Genomic DNA, 21,454 nt, shown 5'->3' with positions numbered 1-21,454 from the left:
CAGCCCAGCACTTTTATTGACTCCCTGTCACATCCCTCCAGGTAACTAACTCTTCAAATGTTTCCACTCATCAAGTCATTCCACCTGTCTCCATCTCCTTTCTGCAGAATGCCCCTCCTATTTTGTGAACTTGAGGTCAAGCATTTGAACCTCCTACTCATTCCCCCTCTGTCTGTCACCACACTTGATTCTTCCCACAAGAATTCCTTTCCACTTCAACTTTTTTTCTCTTGGACTCAAAGGAAGAAGTGTCACTCTTCCTTTATAAGACCAACACTTTGGGATATCTTCTTACCTCTCTTTTCCAGTTGCCTCTAGGACTACTTTGTGCATAATCTTCCCTCTTTTCCTTTCCTCTGTCTCCTCTCCCCTACTTGACAAACATGCTCAGGTCACCCGTATTTGAAAATATGTACAGCTTCCTTGACTTTGTCACCCTCTCAATTTCCTATCTGATCTTTAACCTTTCTCCCACTCAAGTCCATCCTTCATTGTGCACAGTTCCTGATCTACCAAAGTGCCCAACAAATACTTGTTGCATGAATGGATGAACCATTCAATTTATAATGTTCTTTTAAAGGGCACGATTTCCTTTGCTTCCAGGGGACTGCTTTATCCTTGTTCTGCTACTGTCTCTCTGATCTTTCTCTTTGTTTCATTGCCCCCCCCCCTTCTTTAAATGTACATGTTTCAGGGCGCCTGGGTTGCTTAGTGGGTTAAAGTCTCTGCCTTCAGCTCAGGTCATGATCCCAGGATCCTGGGATCAAGCCCCACATCGGGCTCTCTGCTCAGCGGGGAGCCTGCTTCCCCCTCTCTCTCTGCCTGCATTTCTGCCTACTTGTAATCTCTGTCAAACAAATAAATAAAATATTAAAAAAAAAGAAAAAAGGAAAAATATATGTGCATATTTCCTAAGAACCTAACTCAGCTTTTTTTTTTTTTCCAAAACAACGTCTGTCTTGAGAATGTCCATCCTTTTCATGGCTTCACTTTGCATTTCTGTGCAAAACACTAATAAATCTGTATTTCTGCTGCCACCACCACCACCACCCCTCCCATTTATAACTCTCTATGGGACATAAAAGCTTGTTCTATTGGCAGCTCGTATCGTACATCCTTTTCTTCTTGCCAGCTCCTCTTCCTAAGTAATTTTCTATCATTACTTCCATCATTGTCCTAGTAACTCAGATTCAAAGCCTGAGTCAGCCCTAACCTCTCCTCTCCTTCATGTCCAAAGTCCTGGCATTGGAGGGTTCCCTCCCCTGTTTTTAATCATCTCCTTTTTATTTTCTACTTCCTCACTCATCACTTCTTTGGCTCATGTCCTCTTTTTCTCAAGCCTAGGATATTACAGTAATTTCCTAATTCACCTTTTTTTTTTTTTTTACTCTCTCCCCTAAGGGGAATGCACTCCATCTTAAGGCCTAGTCATGTACTAACTCCACAATCACCCTCCTGTGATCACACCTCAGCTAGATGTGACCCCTCCTTTTTTTGTACTTAGATAACATTTGGTTTATATCCTTTGCATGACTCTCATCACACACTCCATTGCTTTTGTTTATTTGTGTACATGTGAGCTCCCTTATTAGACGGAAGTCACTGAGAGCAGAAACCAAGGCCTATCTTACTTTTTCAACAAAATATACCATACACAGTATCTTATACTAACATGCCCTTGATGTACATTAGTAAAACACATGAAGGCAAATATGGGCCAAGAAGAGAACAGGTATATCCCTGGGGAAGACCAATGCATTCATGGAAAAAGAACAAAGGCTCATCTCAGGTGAAAGCTCAAAATGCCCAGGAAACAGATATGCCTCTAGAGAGACAGACGTGTCCTGAAAGGAGAAGTCTGTCTCCGAGGATGAACAGATAGATTCTAGGAAGCATACAAATAAATACCTATGGAATGGATTGGCATGTCCCAGCAAATGGATATGCATGTCCTCAGAGAGGTAAATATTTCAGAAAGGAGGGAACGAAAAGTCCCTGAAGAGGCTCCAGGTGCCATAAAGAATAAACAGGTGTCTTTATGGAGAACGAAGTTGTTCTCTCGTATTTGTGATGATCTGGAAGAACTGGAGGTGAAGGTCCTCTGGCAAACAACTGTGCCTCACTGTCTGAGGAACATATAAGAGTGTCTATATATGAAATGATGAGTTCAGAGGCTATGTCCCTAGAAAAGTGGGAAGTGTCTTAGGGAAGTATCAGTATGGCTTAGGAAGCTGATAGAAGGATTCAGCTAAGAACTAGTGAGTGCTATGGAGATGACAGATGTCTGATCCCAGGGTCCAGTCTCCTCAGCCTTGAACTTCTTCCAGATCATGTCCATCTTCTGGCTGTTAGCTCTAGTGGACACCAGGGGGCAGTGTGCTGCCAGGCTGTAGGCCCCACCCGCAAGGGTCCAGGACAAAATAGGAGGAGGCCAGGGACCTGGAAGGGGAGTCCTGTGGTGGACTTAGTAAAGTCCCCACTGCCCTTGCCCTCAATCCTGAGGTCCTTAGGGATGGACTCTTTTTGGTCATATCACAGTTCCTATTCCCAGGCTGTGGGAGTAAACTGAGGCATGAAGAAGAGGGAAATTCAGAGCTCCTGGGTGGTCCCCCTTCCTCCTCACAAGAGTCACAGCAGAGATTCCACCCTTGCTCCCCCCCCACACACACCTCCCGAGCTGTTGTCCAGACCGGAAGGGAGTCTCTTTCCTGTATATTTCCTGGTGCTGGGTTTGGATATGGACAGGAAAGGCCCAGCCTTGGGAGGAAGCAGTGGGGGGGTGGGGGGAGGCTTCAGGTGGGGGGAGGGGGATAGTGGGGAGCAGGCAAGTGAACAAAACAGTGCTGCTATCCAGATTCTTCCAGCTCTGCTGCCCAGCCAGAGCTGTGCATGGCAGAAACTCTGGGATGGGGAGAGGACAGTACAAAAAAAAATTTATTTTGAAGATTACAGAACTTGTGCCATGACACCACTGGATTTCCATTTTCATCAGTCCAAGGATCTGTGGTAGGTGTGGGACTGACAGAAGGAGGCAGGGAGGGGAAGAGAGACCTGGTGGTGGCAAGGAAAAGGAGTAAGATGGCTGTGGAAAAACTCATACCACCCTAGGCCTGGGCTTCACTGTCTTTACTCCTCCACACCACAAGGGTGACGAGGAAGGGGATGAGGCAGATGGGGGCTATGATCATGGCCAGGAGCACATCCTCCGGGGGGTCTGATAAGGTGGGCTGCACAAGGGAGCAGTTGGCAAAGTGGATCTGGTGAGTCTCAAAGATGATCTCTTCTGCCCAGGGATTGGGGAAGCCCAGATGAAATTCTTCTGCAAAATGCTCCAGGCAATACTGTAGGTCGCTATAAGGCCTGGGGGTAAGGGAAGACTACAGTGAGTATGGACTGGGCCAGAGAGGGCAATGCCCCTCACTCACTCAAGGCCCACCCAGGAGGAGGAGGCCCCACCCCTGGCCCAAGCTGCCTGGCACTGCCCCTACCTGCTAATCATGGCCCAGTCACACCAATCCTTGGGGATAGAGTCCATCTCCTCCTTATAAGATTGCCAGCAAAACTGGATAGTCCTCTCATAGCTCTCCATCTTGTCCTCTGTGGGCACAGATTGCTTCACACTGACCACAACCCCGCGCCTCCCCCAAAGCCCTCAGGTCCAGGTATTTCCACTGCTCCTGTCTTCAAACATGGCAAACACCAGGAGAGTCTCAGAAAGTCTTCCAAGGAAAGAGTCTCAGTTCAGAAAAATATTAATGCCTTCCATGTGCCAGCCCCACGAGAACAGCCACACTCTTTTTCTGGGGTCTTCTAACCCACCCGGGAGGTGAGCCAGCTCAGGGCTGGGGGCAGGTCACGTGGGATGAGCGAGAGAAAGACCACAGGAACCCCAGGAGAGAACAGAAGGGGGTTTAATGGGCTGCCAATTAGGGTTGTGGGAAAGGGACCCTCCCCACCGACCTGGCTCTCCTCGCTGTCCCAGGTCACCGTCCCAGAGCCTCGGGTACACACCTTCTGGCTTCAAGCTGCTTTCAGTGGGAGGAACCTGAGCCAGGGACTCCTGGGGCTTCAGGACAGCTGTGAACAGAAATGGGAGAGGGAGGTGGGATGGCGGGGATCTAAGCAGTGGAGTCTGGAGGAGGGGTCTGAGACCCTAGGAAGTCAGGGCTACTTTCAGTAGAGGAAAAAGGAATAATCCAGGCCTCCAAGGGGTGCCTCAGTGACTGGAAGAGAGGGCTGATACCAGCTCCCTCCCACTCACATCCAGACCCAAATCCTCCTCCTCCTCTCCAACCCCCAAGAACTCTCCGCGAGGCCCGGACCCTAGGTTCCTCCAAGTGGGAAGCAGCTCTCGCTGAGCCCTCACCGAAGTGGGGCCAGGGACGGCCCGAGGACAGCGCTGACCCTCCCGCACCCAGGGCCCGTTTCTTGTCTCGGCCGTCCAGGCCCCCTCCCCTATGGGCCTCCCGCGCCTCCCACCCGGGCCCCGGGGCGCCGCGCTCACCGCCCAGCAGGAGGAGGAGGCGGAGCGCAGCCGGTCGCCCGGCGCGGGTCGCAGGGAGCCGCGGGCCGCCGGCTGCGCGCTCAGCCCGGAGCGAAGCCATCGCGCCACGAGCAGGCGAGGAGGGGCGGTGGCGCTGAGCCGGGCCCGGGCGGGGGCGCCTATATCCCCGGCACAAGCCCCAGGAAGCCGCGCCGCTTCCTCGCAAGGGCTGGGACGGCTGCGGCCACGTGGGGGGCGGGGGCGACGCCCGGGGCCGGCAGGCTGGAGGGGGAGTCACAGCCCCACCCGGCCCTGGCGCCCGCCGCTCCCTCCGCGGTGTCGGCGTTGGCCCACTCTCTCTTCTAGCTCACTCTGCGGGGCTGGACAGCTCCCCTCGTAACCCCAGAACCGGGATGCATTTCCTGGGCTCAGCTGCGTGGTGCCCAGGACTCGCCGGAGTCTCGGAGCATCCGCCCCCGGGACCCTATTGCCCTTTCTCCTCTCGCTGCGGGGGCGAGGAAGGGGGGTTAGCGACCTGCTCTCGCAGACCTGGAGGAGGAAGAAGCGGCTGTGAGTTCAGAGGGCTCTCCACCCGCAGTATCTAAGGCAGGAGGTTGGGCTGCCCTGGGCCGTGGGGGAAGGGGCGCCTGGAGTTGGACTCACAGTTCCCCTTTCCTGGGAACACCCACTGATATCAGTCAGTCTGCCAAAACTGGGGAGGAGGAGATGAGGGAGCCAGCCCTCCAGAATCGGGAGAAGGCCTGGGGATGGGGGAAAAGGGGAATCCAGAGTCCAAATACCTTCCCTTCCAGGCACCTCCTGGGGCCTAGATGCTCAAACCTGGTTGAGGTAAAGGGCAAAAGTAAGATTACTTCATTCCTAGTAAGAAGGTGGCCACAAACGGGATTGGGGGGAGGGGCAAAAGTTAACGATTACTCCATTCCCAAGAAAAAGGTGGCTACTACTCTTCAAGACCAAGGTTGGGAGAAGGGTAGGGTTTAGAAACTGCTATGGGTGACTTCATTCATAAGGTGGGTACATTTTGTTCCTGTTTTACATGGGAAAAAGCTAAAGCTCCAGAGAAAGAGCCCAGAACTTGAGCTCAGAGGCTCTAAATCCCACTTCTGTCTTCCTGCTCCATAACCAGATAGCCCACAGTGACTTTGGTTACCTGGAGAATGTTTCCCCCCACGTAATATAGGGACATTGTCCTTCTCAATAAGCAGTAGTGAGGATGACACATGAAAGGGCATTGAGCTCACTCAGTGGATGTTTCTTTTTCTTCTTTCTTAAGGACTTGCCTAAGGTCACACTGCTGGGAAGCAGCAAGGCTGAGTCTGGGGCCCCAGGGACCCTGACTTCTGCCACACCACAGCTGTCTCTGTGTCCTGAGCCAAAGCTTCATTAGCTTGAAGCAGCCAAGGAGCCGAGCAGCCCAGGAGCTGGTTTGGCCCTGATGCTCGCCTCCAGACACAGCTGTCAGCACTGAACTTTCCTAAATTACTCCCAGACACTGACCCCTGGACTCAGCTGCTGCTCTTGTTCCAGTTTACTGATTTCTGCCCACCACAAATTATCTTTCGTGATCTCTCTTCCAATCTTCAGCTCAGGGGCTTAGGCTCTTGCACAATGGTCACTGAAAGCCTGTGGTCCTCCCCCATCGCTAGGGTCAAGAGGGTGCCTTAGTAAGGCATCTGGAAGAAGAAAGGAGGTGGCCCACTTGGCATGAACCCCAAAGCCCTCCTGGTGATAGTCATCTTCTGCAATGTGCAGAAAAGAGCCTGACCACCTCAGAGTCACTTCAGGCCAGCAAACAAATCCATTCATGTCCTCCCACCCAAGATTGCCCTTTTCAAGAAGGAAACATGGTCAGGAGGGAGATTTCTGGTTGATGAGATGGGAGGGGGACCCATAGAGGGACAGAAAACAAAACTAGCTGCTTCCACTGGGCTGGGGCCAGAAACTCCTGAGCCCACTGTGATTTAGGACTGGGGTTGGGGTCAAGATGAAAATTGACAAAAACAAATGTTGGATTTTAAATATGGCAGTATTGATAAAAAAAAAAAACAAGCAAGCATTGGTTAGGATTCTGAAGGCAGATTTTGTCTCATCTTGGGCAGGTCATTTCCTATCTCTGGAGCTCAACATTTTCACATGACGTTAGAATCAAAAGGGAAAATATAGGTGACTCAGTAGAAAGTTTTATCTTTAGCCTGGAGCTGGGTTAAGTTTGCAACAGGATGTGGAAACCTCCTATGAGGAGCTTGTTTTAGTCATTGCTGAACTTGGGAGTCTAAATAAATCTTCCTATTGGAGAATGTGGGAATTTTCCCTCCTCCTGATTTTCCTCTTTCCACTTTTTCTTACCAGTTGGATGTTTGTCTCTTTCATGGATCCCTGGGGGCATCCTGGTAACTGGGGTTTGGCTCTTGGGGTCCTTTGGGACTTAAAGAGGACCAGAGACCTCACTTTTCTAAGTTGCCATATAGAAGATAGTCCCATGTTCTGCAGTGAGGGGATAGAGAAGGGCTTCATCAGGGACAGAGGCTGGTTTGTTCATGGAAGTCCTGTTTTCCACCCCTAGGGACCCCCTCCTCTTCCCTTCCCAAGCCTATTTCTGCCTTAAAATATATACTTTTTGCTATAAAAATATATTTTTTAATTGCAAGTAACACACAAGTTTATACTCATTGCAAAATATTTAAATACATTAAACTTTATACCCTCATTCCTTTCTCACTCACTTCCCTAGATTTTTTGGACTTAAAAAAGCATAAATGGGATTTAATATCTCTGTTGTTTGGTGACTTCTTTTTTTACTTAATATGTCTTGGGCTTTCTTTCACATTGGCTATATAGATGTGCTTCTTTCCTTTTAACTGTAGTATAGTGTTATCTGTAGTCTTTGTCTTATATCCAGTGGAGTCTGGTCTTTTTTTCTTACACATCTCCTTTGTCCTCTCTCCCTATCCCACACCCACTTCTAGTGCTCGAGAAGAGAGGGATCTGTTTCTGGTCCAGCTGGACATTGACCTGAGATTTCTGGCCCCAACCTAGATTGACTTAGGGATAAGGATCCTACTGCCATGTAAATTTCCCTTCTTCTTACAGGCGAAGGAACATCTTGCCTGAAGTAAGAGGAGAGGTGACTTGATTCCAGGAGTGCCATTTCTAATCTTCAGCTTTCCCCCCTACACACTCACATACAAATCCAGAACAACATGCAGGGGAGTAAAAAGCACTGGGGACCTCCTACACAATGAAATTGCATGCAGAGCATCCTGGGATTAGCATCTCTACAATGCAGAGACATTCACACGTGCTGGCCTCTTCCCCAGCTATCTGCAAAATAAAGAACAGAGTGCAGGAGAGGATGTGGGGGAGAGTCAGGGTCAGGGGAGCCAGAGTCCTGGTTGGGAGGGGCTGATTCTTCCAAGCTGGAGAGAGGAGATGAATTTCTTTAGAGGGCAAGGAGGCAGCAGGGACAACCAGGAGAGCTATAGTCAGGGAGCCAGCTAGCTAAAGGAGGGAAGACAAAGGTGTAGGGACACAACAACTCCATCTCTCTCCATCTCCTCATCTCCAGAATAATGGCACACTCCGTGTGAGGAGCCTGGCCATCTCTCAGAGGCAAGAATGTTGTTGGTTTGTTTTTTTTTTTTTTAATTTTATTTATTGATTTGACAGAGAGAGGATCACAAGTAGACAGAGAGGCAGGCAGAGGGGCGGGGGGGGGGGGGGAAGCAGGCTCCCTGCTGAGCAGAGAGCCCGATGAAGGGCTGAGATTATGACCTGAGCCAAAGGCAGATGCTTAACCCACTGAGCCACCCAGGGGTCCCAAGAATGGTTTTTGGAGAAAACTTTGGCTCTCAAGTTGGTAAAAGGCAGAGAAAATAGTAAAGCCATATTCTTCCTCAACTGCCAGGAACCTAATAGTAGCTACCATTTATTACCAATTACTATGTGATGCACAGTGTGTTCTCTGACACATGTGCTGAATACTTTGCAAGTAATTCTTAAAACCTTACTGCCATAACATCAGAATTATCTTGTTGGTGGGTAAAATGGGGAAACAGAGGTAATATGCCCAAGGCCCCAGAGGTAGTAATTGGCAGTCAGGATCTGAACTTGGGAGTGCTTGATAATAACTAAGATTCACGTCTTAAGTCATATGATTTATCATCTCCTTCTCACTCTATATCCAAATACTGATTTCCTACTGGGTCTTGAAAGTGGGGATGAAAGAGGAGAGAAGGATAGAGTTCCTTCCAGGACCAGATAGACCCCTCCAGAAAAAAAAAAAAAAGACCTATCTCACCCAACTGTGTATACACAACCTTCTCCTCCCTTCCTTCTCTGACCCCGGCTAGGCCATGACATCACATGGTAGAGGCTGTTTTTCTGAAGGAAAAAAAAAAGACCAGATTTATAAGGATGACATTCAGAGAGCATGACTGAAGAGGATCATGGCCAAGTGACCATAGCACACACCCAGCAGTGCTGAGAACACTGCTGGTCCCTCGGCACCTGGGGCTGACTCATGGTTGCTGTCAGGACCCAATGCCAGATGCCAGGGTTGCTTTTACTCTTCCTCTGTTGCTCAGGACTATCTTATGAAACATCCCTGGGAACCCTTCTACCCACTCCCAGCACCCCAAGAGTTTTGATGTTATATAACATGGGGATGCCCCGAGGATGCCTGGCAGTATGCTCAGATTGTTTTGTTTAAAACTCACAACTCTACTAAATTAGGTGCCATAGCAACCACTGTACAGATGAGGAAACTGAGGCTTAGAAAACTTAAGTAATTTGCCCAAGCTCATGCAACATATTGGCCGACATCCAGATCTTGATGCCAAAGCCTATGAACTTAACCTCTGTTCCACAATACCTGATAGATGTCAACTTGCTAGCCAACCTGCTAGAGAGAACCAGTTAGAAAGGGATGCAGAAGACCAGCCAGAAGGGCAACCAAGTAGAATTGCTCGTGCCACGGGAGGCCTTCTTCTCTCTGTGCAATCCCTCTCCTGACTACGCCTGCTTCGTTTATAGACAGTATCTTTTCACATCCTTGTCCCCAAGACCTTAAAGCATTGGGTGGACAATGAAAAACACTCATGATGTTACAAAATAGAATATTTTCTAGATCATAACATCCAGCGTGTGTTAAGCAAATATGACAGTAGGAGTATATGTTTGTTTAACGTGTGTGGTATCTGTGATGTGAGCTTAATAATACTACAGAAGACAATATTTTCCTCACCTGCAGAATGGGGATAATAAAAATACTTATAAGTTACAAGATATAAAGCACTTAGAGCAGGATATTATTATTATTATTATTTATGATGATGATAATTCCCATGATTTTAGTGGTTAAGAGCACACACTTTGGAGTCGAGCAGACTTGAGTTTGGATCCCAGCTCCATCTATATGTGACCCTGCGCAAATTCTTAACTCTTCTGAACATGTCTTCTTATCTGCAAAATGGGGCTACCAGTGTGTATCTCACTCAGCAGTAAAGATAATGCAAGTCAAGCATTTGACCCAATGTCTGGTACTAGAAACCCTGTGATAAATGGTATTTACCATCAAAGTGTGTAACATATATACTTATGACAACTGCATTTCCAAGATATTCTGGGATCCTTCCAGTTCGAAAATTTTGTTCTTTTCATGACACAGCACTCCTTTTATTTAAAAGAATATAGTCTTTGGAGCCAGATAGAATTCCAGCCCTCCTACTAACCAGCCATGTGGCCATGGCCAATGTTCTCAATCTCCCTGAGTCTCAATGTCCTTTGTAAAATGGGGCTAACAATGCCCATCTCTTGCAAGGATTACATGACTCATGGTTGCCTGACACCTTACAAGGATTACAAGAAATAATGTAGATTCACACCCAGTCCAATGTCTAGTGATTACATGAATGTTAAAGATGATTTGTTAAATGTGTAAATAAATGTGATTGATGTTTGTTCCTTTATGTACAGTGGCATGGATATAATCTGTAGATGTATGTAATGTGCTTTTCTGCTCCAAAAGCATCTCTATAGCCTGGTATCCCACCCTAGCTAGAGTGTTCAAAGGGCCATAGCATTAGCAGTGTGGGACCCTGCTGATAAGCCAGGGAAGAGAGTAGGGGAAGTTGCAGAAACAAGAGGAACTCCCCTTTCCTGTCTGGCTAGGATTTGTTTGTTTTTCACACAGACTGTTCCCTACTGATATGGGGGTCTGTAGAATGTCCAGCTTTGATTGGCATCTCCAGCACAAAGGGAGTAAGGAACCCCTTACCCTTCAGGAACTGTTTTCCTCTGAACTTACAGAGTCCCAAACACATTTCTCTTTTCTGGCACCAATGGTGAGAACAGCAAGCCATGGAAAGAATCCAGAATCATGATATCAGAGCTAGAAGATCTCATAGAAAGGAGGAGGTAGAGGGATGAGGTTCAGAACATGGGTTTGGGGATCAGAATGTCTGGACCCAAATCCTGACCACACCACTTACCAGCCGGGTAACCTTGGGAAATTTCCAGAATCTCTTTAAGCCTTAATTTTTTTCGGCTGTAAAATGAGGAAAAGAATATTACTGACTTCATATGAAATGAGGTGACCCATTGTAAAGCACTCAGCACAATGCCGGGCACATACTGAATGGACAGTGTTTGAAGGCTATTACCAGTTTTCTAGTTCTGCAGTTTTATAGTTGAAGACCCTGATGGCCAGAAAGGAAGCACAGCTCATTAGCTGTCCACCCGTTCAGGGCTACTTCCCAGGCAAGGCTGTGCCAAAGGCGTTCCCATGAGATCAAGGCCCTGCATTCACTGTGCCAAGGGAGCAAGAATGGGTGGCACCACCCTAGCTGTGGGGTTGGAGCTTTCAGAGTATGTGTAAAGCAAGGCATGAATCCCACCCAAGTAATCCCCAAAAGAGAAAGTCCCTTCCTGCTGGCATTATTTATTTTGTAATTAACAGAGGCTAGGAGGCCCTTTCTCAATTTTGGCTTGGAGGCTCAGAGTTTAAACTTATAACAGCCACGAACAAGAGTTTATTGTGAGCTTGTTCTTACTTGCTGAATTGAATGTGTTATTATGATCCCTGTGCAACTAGGGGTCAAGAGCTAAGTACCTGGAGCAGAAAGCTATGTTTTCTGAGATCAGGGGACAAAGTGTCCAGGAGTGGAGAGGCTTCAAAAATTGAGCCATGTTTCCAGGCTCAGTAGTGTCCAGACCGCAACTTGATTTGGAGCTGCCTTTGCCTCTAAATGTTCAGGGAGGGGTCTGGCACTTTAGCTGGCCCCACCAAGGCCTGGGCAGCAACCCCAGTTTCTGGTGACCTTCACGCAGGCTTTTAGGTTGTGCTTTGCTTTGTTTCGTTGTTTGTTTCTTCACAGACGGGTGGCCTTTCCCTACTTCTGGGTGGGAACTGGGGGAGGGAGGAGGCGAGAGGGAGGATAGTTTGCTCCCATCTCTGCAGCTGTGTTTACACTTCCCTGTCGGGGACTGTCTGGGGCCCAACCTTTCCTTGGTTCCCTGTGTCCCCTTGGAGAAACACTATTTGCTACCCCTATGGGCTTTACAAAGGAGAGGTAGAATGAGCCCAGGGGTCACCATTCAAAGGGACCTGGAAGGAGGAAGGGAGGAAGGTTGGAAGGGAGAAAGGAATATTGCAGAAAACACTGTTTTGAATTCTGGGAATTATCATCTTCTTCCCTTTCTACCAGTGGCCTGAAGACCAGCAGGGGACAAAAGTACACTTAGAACTCAACAGCCCCAAAAGGAACAGAACACATGACGTGTCATTTCTAATCACTGGATTGAAAAAATCTTGTTTTATGATGGGGATCTGGGTGCACAGAGCAGAACAGTCTTCCCCAAGGCTTCACTTGGGGCCAGTGGTCAGATAGAGCAGGTTAAAGCCAATAAGATCATGTTGAAGTACATGCAAATTAAAAAGGATTTAAGAAAATGGTCAAGTAAATAATGCTCTTCTTCTCTGGGGAGCAAGTTGAGCTGGTATTAATCAGTAGTATTGCTGGACTTTCGGCCAAGCCTGGGAGAATGGCTGCCAAGGCAAATCAGGCATCAGGTTACAGAAATTAAACACATAATTTTATTTTTCCGCAATAAGGAACTTTCAGAAAAAGAACCAGCCCTATTGGGCTCCTCGGCACACTTTGTCCACAGTTTCGTTCAGCCCCAGAGGCTTCCAAGTTTAAGAGCAAGATGAGCAACTGGTGTCCAGGAGTGACACAGTTATTCCTTTCTCCTATTAACGGCCTGGGGGCGGGGCTGGGAGGAGTGGGGCAGAGGTGATGGTACTGTTTTTCAGAGGTCCAGCTGCCACATTTGCCAACAGTTTTTCTATGAATTTATAGGACAAAAACCTGAAGGTCTGGGAAAAAAAAGTTTTATAGAGGAAGAGCTGGCCAAACAAGCATTGGCCAATAGTGTGTCATGGACCACAGTCTTTAAGGAAGAGCCTGGTCTCAGAAAAAAGAAAAAAAAATACTCTCTCCCATCACAATGAGGAAGACCCAGTCAACAAATTTTCACCAAGAACCCCATGCTTAATGGTGATATGGGAAGTTGCTTTTAAAATCCTCCAGTGATCAAGGATTACCAATGCCCGATTTAGTCCTATGTCAAGTATCATGGTGGATAGGAAAGGGATAACAGCATGGGAGTGAGCATGAAGTGGTACCGGGGTTGAAGAAGGGGGAGATCCAGGAGGGCCGGGAGGCTTAGTGAGGAGGTGGAGCTTGAGCTGGGCTGCATGACTCTGATCTACAAATTTGAGGTAAACCTGGTCACCTTTCCTTTCTGCTTCAAAATATTTCTGTAGCCATATATTCTTTGTTACCACAAAATTTCTTGTATCTTTCCTCTTGTCACTTGGCTTACTCTCCTGAAGCAATGCTATCCCTTCTCATGGTGTTAGTTACCAGCAGTGAGCCGATGGTACCCAATCTCTTCCCAGTCTCAGTCCTGACATTCAGATCTTCTGAACATCTCTCCTTAGATAACCCTTTTTTTTTTTAACCTGCTGTCTCTCTCTCCCTCTTTTTTTTTTTTAAGATTTTATTTATTTATTTGACAGAGAGAGATCACAAGCAGGTAGAGAGAGGGGGAAGCCGGCTCCCCGCTGGGCAGAGAGCCCGATGTGGGGCTCGATGCCAGGACCCTGAATGTGGGGCTCGATCCCAGGACCCTGAGATCATGACCTGAGCTGAAGGCAAAGGCTTAACCCTCTGAACCACCCAGGCGGCCCCCCCTCCGCCGTCTCTCCCTCTTTTAACCTACCTTCTTTATTTCAACAATTATTTATGTGGCATAATGCTTGTGAAGTTGGATACACAATGGGATCACTTGGCATTCTCTTAGAACTCTTAAAGCCCATGCCATACCCCAGACCAACTAAACAGCCTCTCTGGAGGTGGGAGGCAGGCATCAATAGTTATTAAAGCTACCCAGGTGATTTAAATGTGAGCCACACTTGAAAACCACTGATCTAGGAGGCAGGGGGAAGGGAAAGGAGTGTTATTGCAAATGGCTAAGTATGAAAGAATATTTGCTTTGATTTGGTAAGCAGATAGAGGCAAGAGAAAAAAAGCACAGCTAAAGTTTCTAATATAAGGAAAAGAACACTAAATCTGGAATCCAGAGACCTGAGTTTAAGACCTGACAGAGAAATTTTTCATCCATGTAAAGCAAGTCTTTTAAGTTCTTTAGGCCAGAATAGTCTTGTGTTTAAAACTGAAATCCTCCCTACCTATTTCATAGTTATAAAGATTATTTGAAAAAATGAATATTACAGGCTTTTGTAATCATGTACTTGGAGACAAATTCAAGGTAATGGTATTTTGCATTTTAAGTTTTATTTTTCTAACTTTATATTTTGAAGTAACTCCAGGTTTACGAAAGAGTTGCCAGTGATAGTTCCCATATATCCATCAGCCAAGTTCTTCAAATGTTGAGGAAGTACAATTGCCAAAACCAGGAACTGAGATGATAAACTACTTTTAACTCGTCTACAGACCTTATTCTAACATCATCAGTTATCCCACTGGATAACTCCATCAGATATCCCACTCTCCCCCTTCTTCCCATCCAGGATTCAATCCAGAATCACACATTACATTTAATTGTCCTGTTTCCTTAGTCTCTTCCAGTCTAGAATAGTTCCTCCCTCCCTCCTTCTTTATTCCTTCCTTCCGTGTCTTTCTTTCTTTCTTTCCTTCTTTCTGATTTTATTTATTTGACGGGAGAGAGAGAGAGAGAGAGAGCACAAGCAGGGGGAGTGGCAGGCAGAGGGAAAGGGAGAAGCAGACTCTGTGCCCAGGAGGGCGCCAGACCTGAGGTTCCATCCCAGGACCGTGGGATAATGACCTAAGCCTGAGGCAGACGCTTAACCGACTGAGCCACCCAGGTGCCCCTTCACTCTTTCTTTGTTTTTCATGACCATATTTTTAAGATGCTGGCCAGTTACCTTGCTGATCACCTCTTATTTTGGATTTGTCTGACGATTCCTTATGATTAAATTAAACTCATCACTAGTGATGTTAACTTTGACCACTTGCTTAAGGCGATGTCTGCCAGCTTTCTGTCCTGTAAAGTTACTTTTTTTTTTTCCTTTGTAACTTATAGCTATCTTGTGAGGAGTTACTTTAATACAAGGCTATTCATTTGAATCTAAGTGACTGGGAAAACTTTTGACGGAAATAAGGAAGCAAGGCGTAAATAAAGCAAGAAGGATAATTTAGAGCTCGAAGACGGGTGTTTGGAGGTATGGGTAGGTGTGAGGGATCAGCATGAAGGGCTTCCGGGTTGGTTTCAAATGCTGAAGTGAAACGTGGCTTGTCGCCAGCTTGTGAAGATGGTGCAACCTCTAGAGAGGGTCTCCAAGAAGATATCAGTAGCTCTGGGAGCCTCCCGGAGAGCCCACAGCATCGCCTTGGAAACCGTCGGGCTCGGGCGGCATCACCTGGAACTCCTGAGTTCGGGGTATCGGCGCCAGATGACAGACGTGCGAAGAAGGAATCCCAGGTGGCCCTACGGGCGGGGCGCGAGCGGCTCAGTGCGCAGGCGCCGGGAGGAGGCGCGGGGCGGGGCCGCGGCGCGGGGGCGGGGCCGCGGCGCGCAGGCGTCCTAGCGGCGGGTCCCTGCGGCTCGGGATGGAGGGTGAGTGAGTAAACAAGCCTGGGCCGGGTGGTGGGGCCGGGCCTCCGCACCTCGCCACCCGAGGTCTGAGGGAAGGAGAAGCGAAGGGGTCAGAGAATTGGGAGGAAGCGAAGGGGCACACTGCCTGCCTGGCCGGGGGTAGCGGGCCGCCCCCTCCCCGTCGGAGGAGGGCTGGAGGAAAGGGGGAGACGGGACGAGCGAGTCCCCGGCGAGGACCGCGTCTTTGGCGGGGAGGACGGGCGGTGTGTCCGGGAGGAGGAGCGGCGGGGGCGGGCCCGGGGATGGGGACTCCCGTTGGAGGGCGGGGTGGGCCGGGTGGGCGGGAGCCCCAGAGCGGAGAGGGCGCGGGTGGGCGGTGGCACCTGCGGGGGGCCCTTAGCTAGGTGGACTCCCAGGGACTTGGGGCTGTGCAGGGGGAGGGTTAGACGCGGGGGCTGTTTGTGATGACCTTGGGGCGGGGGGGTGTTGAGGAAGGGGTGGCAGTAAAAACTGGGCTGGGACCAAGGTGAGGCGAGAGAGGTTCCTGGGCGCAAAATGAAAGGGGAGCTCACTCTCGGGGTCCAGCGGGTGCAAAGTGCCTCTTCAGTTTCTGCGCGCTGGGCGCTTCGCACGCTTCTCCCCAGTGCCGGCCCCGAGTAGCAGGCTGGCTGCTTCTCTCTAAATTTGGTCTCGCGCCAATCCTTGCCCACCCCAGGACTCTTCTGGGGATCGAGGGATAGAAAGGGAAGCGCCCTGAAGCAAAGGCAAGGTGTTGTATTTGGGACATGGCAATCAGGAAATGCGGGGCAAACTTACTTCTTACTGAAGACATTGTTTCGAAGGGAAGGGATGTAGAAGGATGTTAGTGCCCCGGTGGAATATGGAGAGTGGGCTTTTGATAGGTGGCATGTAGGATTGTAAATGGGGTAGCTGGGTGTCGAGCCTAGCGATAGAGGGGCGCGGATGAGGGTGAGCCGAGCCCGACGAACAACTGGGTGTGTGCAAAGACGGGCGTGGAAAGTGTAGTCTCTTCCTCCACGGTTACTGCTGTGATGTCTTTGAAGAGAAGTCCCACCCCCAGCGCAGCTTTTAAGTTTAGGAAACCGGCACTGAAGGAAGTTCCAGCCAGAGAAGGTGTTAATTCTATCGTAGGTTTCTGTAAGAGCTTGTCTATTTTAAGCCTTGGAATCCCCAGGGCTGAGATGGTGTGGCAGTGATAAAAGAGATTACTTACTTAACACAGAAGGTGGTGTATGTTCGGAGTTGAGTACTTTTTTTTTTTTCTTTTAAGCACACTTAGAGGAAAGGACCATCTATACAAATGTAATAGTACTGTTATGATGAGTGTGTGTCTCGTAGCCACTATGAATTAACTCTCTGGAGGAGAGCATGTTTGCCTGTTTTATTCACTGATATACCCTAAGCACGTAAAACAGGGCCAGGCACATGGTTAGGTGTTCAGTACATATTTGTGGAATAAACGAATAGTGGGTAGATCTATGGAACTTGGACTCCAGAAGTCTGGATCCTAGTTCTGCTACTAACAGGCAGAGTACTTTTAGACCAATCGTGGAACTTGATGCTAAAGCACAGCCTTAAAACTCCCTGAAGTGGAAATGACCAATTCACTATGGCGTTACTTTTTTTTTTTTTTTTAAGATTTTTATTTATTTATTTGACATAGAGAGAGATCACAAGTAGGCAGAGAGGCAGCCAGAGAGAGAGGAGGAAGCAGGCTCCCTACCGAGCAGAGAGCCCAATGCAGGGCTCCATACTAGGACCCTGAGATCATGATCTGAGCCAAAGGCAGAGGCTTTAACACACTGAGCCACCCAGGCGCCCCACTATGGTGTTACTTTAATTCTCTTTGAAACAGCAATAGGATAAGGACCCTCGGATTAAACAATGAAATTGTACTCCCAAGAAGACTTTTGTGAAAAGGGGAAAGTGAGAAAATGTGGTCAGACTTGTTTACCTTATACTTAGTTGCCTTTCAACTAGGATGCCTTTTAAAAAAACAATTTAAAATCAATTTTGTCTAATTCTTGAGATAGAAAGTTTAGTTGCCTTAGTTCTGTGGATAACAGTTCCTGCCCTTGCTTTCTGCCTAATTGAAACATGTAACACTTCATTTATTAAGTGTATCTTTTTATTGTCTTGGACTAAATGTAAAAAGTTTCTACTTGTTGACTAGCAACTTCCCAAAAAAGATTTGAGACAACAACACTAAAAACACATTACATTTTCTACATACAATAGTTAAAAACTAAAAAGAAAAGAGAAAAAAACTATATGAAGAGAAGGATTAGGATTGAGTGGAGGTGGGGGGAGGTTTAAAAAGGAAAAACTACTCTTAGGGAATGCCTCCATTCCAGAAAGTCCCTAGCTTTTTTTTTTTTTTTTTTCCTAATTTGTGCAAACGTAATATTTGAATATTGGTTCCTTCCTACCTCTTTACTCCATCAGCCTGTCATTTGGGACCTCAGTGCTCCAAACCTTAAAGTCGTGAATGGATAGTTGGGGTTTAGTGCCTCTTGTGTGTTGTGTTCTCTGACACACTTGCCTTAATACTTTGATTTGCAATGGAATAACTAAAAAGTATTTTTATTAAATGATAATGAGCAATCACTAAAGATTAGGCTTTGTACTAATGTAGTACAAAACCAGCAACGGTAAGGTTCTAGCCTGTTAGGGCACTGCTTTAGCTCTTCTAAGTCAGCACTTTCCGATGGGTCTCCTAAAGACTAATCCTGCTTTGAATTTTATCACCATTGTCTCCAGTGCAAATGATCTGATTCTCTTAATCAAGCAATGGTAAAATTAAAAATAAAAAATTAATGCTATAATTTTCTTTTAAATGGAAATTCAGGATCACAGCTTCCCATTAGTAAGGTTCTTTCTACATGTGGAGTGCCCAGAAGCTCAAACTAACAACAAATGTAAATACCTTGGAGACGTGGGAGGGTATAAAGTAAGGATGTACTTAAAAATCCTAATTGCAGGGTCTGTCAGTCTGTATACTTAGCCACAGAGTTCATGTTAATGGAACATTGATGAAATTGGTGATCACCAAAATGACTCAAGTGTGTGTTTCTAGAGCTCTTTGCAGAGGTAGGTTCATCACTATTATTTGTGTTTTAACTCCAGCGTGAGCTAAAAAGGAAAGAATGAGATGGAAAATTTAAAAATCTGTAGTGCCATCTGCCTCTGAAGCCTTACTTAGCCTGCTGTTTGATAAAATTACTTGTTGTAAAGTAGTAAAGATATTGAACGTGCCCCAAAGAGAAGCTCTTTGTGCAAAGGGGTCACTTTATGTGGGTGAAAGAAGTTCATAGTTTGGAACTTTCATATTCTGATCTTAACCTCTCTAAATTTAAGAATATTGTTCTTTAAATGTCTTATCTCCAAACATTTCAATAAGGTTTTCCCATTTCCAAGTAGTGACAGACTATATTCCAGTTTTAGCCTTTGAAACATATTGAGATCCAATTTTCTGGGGAAAGATTTCCATTTTTACAAGCTTTCTTTTTTTGGTGGAGATTTCACATGTAAATAAGGTAGTTTTGGGTTTTTTAAAAGATTTATTTATTTTGTGTGTGGGGGGAGAGAATCTCAAGCAGACTCCCTTCTGAGCATAGAACCCGACAGAGGTCTCAATCCGACATCCCTGAGATCACGACCTGAGCTGAAATCAGGAGCCAGTCCCTTAACTAACTGAGCCATCCAGGTACCCCAATAAGGTAGTTCTTGTTTCCAATTATCAATTAAAAAAAAAAAAACACAAAAACTTAATTTTTTAGAACAGTTTTAAATTTACAAAAAATTATAAGGATAGTAGAAGGAGTTTCCATAGATTTCATATCCAGTTTCCCTTATTATCAACATCTTACATTAGCATACAGGTAACATTTTTTTTACAGTTAATGAACCAGTATTGATCATTCTACTATTATTCATTGTGAAGTCATTCAGAGTTTTTTTTCTTAGATTTTACTTATTTATTTGAGAGCGAGATCATGAGCAGGGGGAAGGGGTAAAAGGAAAAGTAGACTCCCTACTGAGCAGGGAGCCCAATGTGGGACTCGATCCCAGGACCCTGGGATGATGACCTGAGCCGAAGGCAGATGCTTAACCTACTGAGCTGCCCGGGCACTCTCACTCAAAGTTTTTTTAAAAAGGTGGAATTGCCTACTGATCTAAAAAAAATATTTATTTATTTGTTTGTCAGAGAGAGAGAAAGGACAAACAGGGGGAGCAGCAGGCAGAGGGAGAAGCAGGCTCCCTGCTGAGCAAGGAGCCGGATGTGGGACTTGATCTGAGGACCATGGAATCATGGCTCAGGCTGCAGGCAGACGGTTAACTGACAGAGCCACCTGGGTGTCCTTGCCTACTGATTTTTTAAAAAGATTTATTTATTTGAGAGAGAGAAAGCAGGGAGGAAGGGCAGAGGGACAGCGAGTTTTAAGCGGATTCTGAACTGGGCATGGAACCCAGCGTGGGAATGGATCTCATGACCCTGAGCTGAGATCACGAGCTGAGCTGAAACCAAGAGTCCGACATTTAACCCTACTGTACCACCCAGGCACCTCTGACTACTGATTTTTAATAGTAAAGGTCTCTAGAAAATTACTGGATTCATGTATCATCAAGAAAGACTTATTTTTTTCTTTAATCAGCTTTACTGAAGTGAAAATTTACATATGATAAATTCTCATTTTATGTATACAATTCAGCGAGTTTTCATAAATGTGCATAGCCATCTAACCATCACCACAGCCATGGTATAGAATACTTTCAGAGTCCCCAAAAAGTTACTTTATGCTTCTTTCCATGGACTCACTCTCCCCAGCCTCAGCCCCTGGCAAGCACTGATCTGCCTGCTGTCACTGTAGATTTGCCCTTTGTAAAATCATTCTAGTAGAATGCAGTGTAAGTGAAATCATCTAGTACATAGTTTTTTGTGTGTGTCTGATTTTTTTCACTTAGCATAATGCTTTTCAGTTATATTGTGCATTTGTCGGAACGAGGAACTCCTCATTCCCTTTTATTGCTGAGTAGTACTCCATCCTATGTATATACTGTAATTTGTATCTATTCAGCAATCCGTAGATATTTGTGTTGCTTCTCCTTATTGGCTATTATATAAAGGTGCTATGAACATTTGTGTAGAGGACATATATTTTCATTTTCCTTTATATATTTTATAATATATATATTTTCATTTATTTTGGATAAATAATAGAAACTGTATGCCAAGTTGTCTGGTAAGTATATATTTAACTTTATTAAAAAAAAAAAAAAAGCTAGCAAACTGTTTTCCTAGGTGGCCCTACCATTTTGCACTCCCAGCAGCAAGGTATAAGGATTCCAGTTCCTCCATGTCCTCACCAATTATTGGTGTTACCAATCTTTTTAATTTCAGACATCCTCGTGGGTGTGTTGTAGTCCATCATTTTGGGGTTTTTTTTGCTTTGTTTTTTGTTTTGTTTTGTTTTTGCTTTTTTTTTTTTTTTTAAGATTTGATTTATTTATTTGATAGAAACACAGCGAGAGGGAACACAAGCAGGGGGAGTGGGAGAGGGAGAACCAGGCTTCCTGCAGAGCAGGGAGCTGGATGGGGGGCTCCACCTGGGATCATGACCTGAGCCAGAGGCAGACGCTTAACAACTAAATCACACAGGCATCCCCCCCACCACCTTTTTTTTAGGGAGAGAGGGCACACTGGTGAAGGGGCAGTCTTAAGCAGACTCCACACCCAGCACAGAGCCTTTCTCCGGGCTTGATCTCATAACCCTGAGACTGTGACCTGAA

General features: G+C 46.5%; 2 protein-coding genes and 1 pseudogene across 3 annotated transcripts in view; 2 read left to right on the top strand and 1 right to left on the bottom strand.

Moving 5' to 3' along the window:
* Positions 1–2,916: 2,916 nt before the first annotated feature.
* On the bottom strand, positions 2,917–4,665 carry RAMP2 (receptor activity modifying protein 2). Of its 2 annotated transcripts, none has more exons than XM_032871716.1 (4): positions 4,505–4,665; positions 3,961–4,077; positions 3,489–3,597; positions 2,917–3,360 (listed from the first exon to the last, which is right to left on the bottom strand). In XM_032871716.1, exons 1-4 carry the CDS (start codon positions 4,602–4,604, stop codon positions 3,105–3,107), a joined length of 582 nt encoding a protein of 193 aa, XP_032727607.1. In that variant the 5' UTR covers positions 4,605–4,665; the 3' UTR covers positions 2,917–3,104. The 2 variants fall into 2 exon arrangements, with proteins under 2 accessions (XP_032727607.1, XP_032727608.1); XM_032871717.1 differs by having other exon boundaries at positions 4,012–4,077.
* On the top strand, positions 4,623–5,684 carry LOC116875982 (annotated as a pseudogene).
* A 9,916-nt stretch (positions 5,685–15,600) lies between these two features.
* EZH1 (enhancer of zeste 1 polycomb repressive complex 2 subunit) overlaps positions 15,601–21,454 on the top strand; it is a 35,641-nt gene continuing 29,787 nt past the window's right edge. Inside the window, exon 1 of the mRNA XM_032871695.1 lies at positions 15,601–15,664. The gene's annotated coding sequence lies outside the window, so the exon portion shown is untranslated. The remainder of the gene's footprint in view (positions 15,665–21,454) is intronic.

The sequence above is a fragment of the Lontra canadensis genome, unplaced genomic scaffold (assembly GCF_010015895.1).
Source record: "Lontra canadensis isolate GAN:19392208 unplaced genomic scaffold, GSC_riverotter_1.0 scaffold43, whole genome shotgun sequence".
In the NCBI taxonomy this organism is placed as follows: Eukaryota; Metazoa; Chordata; class Mammalia; order Carnivora; family Mustelidae; genus Lontra; species Lontra canadensis.
Note: the sequence above shows the minus strand (reverse complement) of the source record. Positions and strands in the feature narration are given on the sequence as shown.

What these genes read in the sequence shown, in the direction of transcription:
- RAMP2 (XM_032871716.1), bottom strand. Translation starts at nt 4,604, where the DNA reads ATGGCTTCGCTCCGGGCTGAGCGCGCAGCCGGCGGCCCGCGGCTCCCT. An exon ending in CCTCCTCCTCCTGCTGGGCG is followed by an intron (nt 4,078 to 4,504) that starts GTGAGCGCGGCG and finishes TTCTGTTCACAG; the next exon opens with CTGTCCTGAAGCCCCAGGAG. An exon ending in GACTGGGCCATGATTAGCAG is followed by an intron (nt 3,361 to 3,488) that starts GTAGGGGCAGTG and finishes CCTTACCCCCAG; the next exon opens with GCCTTATAGCGACCTACAGT.